Source organism: Microtus ochrogaster, unplaced genomic scaffold (assembly GCF_000317375.1).
Source record: "Microtus ochrogaster isolate Prairie Vole_2 unplaced genomic scaffold, MicOch1.0 UNK6, whole genome shotgun sequence".
NCBI classification, from domain to species: Eukaryota; Metazoa; Chordata; class Mammalia; order Rodentia; family Cricetidae; genus Microtus; species Microtus ochrogaster.
Window position 1 is genome coordinate 10,153,409 of NW_004949104.1, and position 3,030 is coordinate 10,156,438.

At 44.9% G+C, this 3,030-nt stretch overlaps 1 protein-coding gene across 3 annotated transcripts in view; it reads left to right on the plus strand.

Moving 5' to 3' along the window:
* Window positions 1–3,030, plus strand: part of Eif4enif1 (eukaryotic translation initiation factor 4E nuclear import factor 1) — a 41,028-nt gene that overhangs the window by 438 nt on the left and 37,560 nt on the right. Inside the window, exons 1-2 of one of the 3 annotated variants that reach the window (XM_005366088.2) lie at window positions 11–75; window positions 704–817. In XM_005366088.2, coding sequence (XP_005366145.1) covers window positions 737–817 — 81 coding nt within the window. In that variant the 5' untranslated portion in view covers window positions 11–75; window positions 704–736. Of the gene's footprint in view, window positions 1–10; window positions 76–167; window positions 244–703; window positions 818–3,030 lie in introns of those variants that run through there. The other 2 variants (XM_026788714.1, XM_026788713.1) reach the window with 2 other exon arrangements.

Consider the following 3,030-nt stretch of genomic DNA (forward strand, 5'->3'; position numbering starts at 1 on the left):
GCAGGCGGGCCTGCGCCGGCTGTAGGCGGCCGGCCCGTGGACTTAGTCCCTGTTCCCTCCGGCCCGGCTCCCTCCGTGAGTATCGTCCCCGCCTTTCTTCCAGAGGAGGCCTCTGGCCCGGGGCTTGCGTGTGGGGCCGAGGGTTGATTCAAGGAGCGGAGTTTTCCCCGAGGAGGCCCGCGGCGGCCCTTCCCTCGCCGCGGACTCCCCTCACATGGCCACAGGTGTGGCCGGCTGAGAGAGGTGCGCTCAGGCCGGTTCCCCAACCTCTTACACTGGGGTAATGAGGGGCAGCTGGTGCCATCCATTGAAAAGTGACAGGCACTTTCCAGCAGCCTGACTTCCCGGATTGGCAGCCCAACCAGTCCTGCCTCTACTCCGGGAAACTTCACCAGCACCGCCTGGTCGGTTCTCGTGGGTGGCAGCGACTATTTTGGTTTCTCTTTGTTTTAACGATAATTAAAGGTTGTACTCTGAGTTGGGCCCCTTCCACTTCGGCTTTCCTTACGCTGTGGATACTTAATACTTAAGGTTGTCCATTTTCCAATTCAGTTCTGGTTCATACCATGATTTTTGGGGTGGTTTTCTTTACAGAACTATCTAGATTTTTTCCCCCTCAAAGTTAAAAGTTTCATAAGCAACTAAGTCTTCTGAATATTTACTCCTCCTTTTGACAGTTTTGTGCTGAAATTTATCTTCCCAGGTGCAAAAAAAAAAAATTGCACACCAAGAAGCCATGGAGAAGAGAAGTGTGGATGAAACAGAAAATGAAGATGTGTTCCTTGACCTAAAGAAATCCCCCCATCGCTATACAAAGGTAAGTCCTGTTACTAATGACGAAGTAATGTGTAACTTTCATTGGTGGTGTTTAAAGTGATAGTCTTGTTCTGACTCATTGGGGACTAAATACATTTAGTAAAGTATCAGTTTGGTCATTTTTCTGGACATGTGACTACTGGGTTTAAACTGTAGGTTTCAGGTGAAAGCTGTTCCCTCAGACCCTATGTGACATTTGTAGATAAGTTCTTGTTTGCACCCAGATGTTCTGTAGCAGTTGTGCAATTGGGTGGCATAGGACCAGGCGAGGATTCCGCCTCTGGCGTGCTTCACAGAATCATTGTCTCCTGTATCCTTTCCTTGAGGGTCCAGTCCCTGTAGGAGTGACTTGGTCAGGAATAATTGTGGATTTTTTTTAATCCTTTTTTTTTTTCTTTTTGTTACACATTGGGTATGGACTCACAAAAGCAAGCCTTTAGTCGTAATTTGTTACTTAAGAATACATGATGATTTTAAGCTTCCTATTTTTGTTTTTGGAGACATGGTTTGCCTGTAGTATTCTCTGGCTTCAGCCTTCAGAGTGTGAAGTTAGAGGTGTGCACTACTGCAGGTGGTTTCAGATTGGTTGTCTGCTATCTTCCCTAGCTCAGCAACCACGTCAAGGTTTTGTACTTAGTAAAGATAATTGCATCTGTGTCATATTGGCTGCTGAGTGTTTCTGAACAGATTAACAAGTTGCAGTGAACTTACTATAAGTTCATTTCTGGCTTTCTAAACTGCCTTGGGCTAGAGTATATAAAATGTTCCTACAGTGGAAAGTCTTTTGTTTTTTTCACACAGGGTTGTTTCTCTGTGTAACAGCGCTAGATGTCCTCAACTAGCTCTAGATGAGGCAGGCCTCGGAGATCCGCCGGCCCCCGCCTCCTGAGTGCTGGGATTAAAGGCGTGTCACCACCACCTGGCTAGTGGAAAGTCTTGAAACGACCAGTGACAGGGATTATGCTCTACTTGATCCCATGTCCATATTTCCTTAGTATGAACAGTGTCCTGAACTCCAGCATGCCGTATTGTCCCTGGCCTTCTAGGACACTCACGAAAGCTGGGCCTTGGTTGTGTACTGCCTTTACTTTTCCCTGATTGGTAAGGTGTCAGACAGTAATTTTCAGCATTAAAGGACGAGAGAATGAATGGATGAAGAAATGAATGATTAAGTAAGTATGCCTGGAAGGGAGTGTTTAATGTGAGTTCTTGATTGAGTGCTTTCCTATCAGTTGTAGACCAGGCACCTCTGCCTCCCTGTGCTGGGATTAACATTTGTCAGAAATCTTTTTGGACTGTGCTTCAGATTTTGTCTTCCAAATATAAAGGCTCTCATGCTTGAGAAGTACGCCACAACTTAAACTCATTGCCTAAAATGTTGACAGGTGAATTCTGAGTGTATCAGATGAAGGGAAATGGCTTTGAACTACTTACAAGCTTATGTGATTCTAAATTTCCTAGTTCTTGTTTGGCTTTTTTGAAGTAGTCTCTTCTGTGGAAGACTGACAAATGGTGTTTTTAAGGTGGCTGAGATAGATAGCTGCTCCCTAAGGTTCAGAGTGGCCTCTGCTTCCTTCCAAGTATAGGAATTCTGGTTAGAGTCACATGGTATCTTCCCACCAACGTTTGAGCCTTTGTGACAGTTAAGTAGGATATTATGAATGGGTTGATCGTGTGTTCTGTCATTCTGAGGGTTTTAAGTCATTAATATTTAATTTCTGATCTGTTTTGCTAAACCTTATTCCCAAGAGGTAGAAGTTTTGCTGTAAATACAGTGGCACACATATTTAACCACAGCTGTCAGAGGCGGAGGCTGGTGGGTGTCTATGAGTTTGAGGCCAGCCTGATCTTCATAGTGAGTTCCAGGACAACCAGAGCATGGTGAGACCCTGTCTTGGGAAAAAAAATGAAAAAGAAAAGAAAGAAAAAAGAAGGAAAGTGAGCCTCAGAAAAAAGTAAGATTTTTTTTGTTTTGTTTTGTTAGAGAAAAATAAGATTTAAATTCCAGGTAGAAGTCAAGAATCAGATGATCTGTTTCCTGTACAAAAATCATCTTTGCGGGGCTGGAGAGATGGCTCAGAGGTTAAGAGCATTGCCTGCTCTACCAACGGTCCTGAGTTCAATTCCCAGCAACCACATGGTGGCTCACAACCATCTGTACTGGGGTCTGGTGCCCTCTTCTGGCCAGCAGGCATACACACAGACAGAATATTG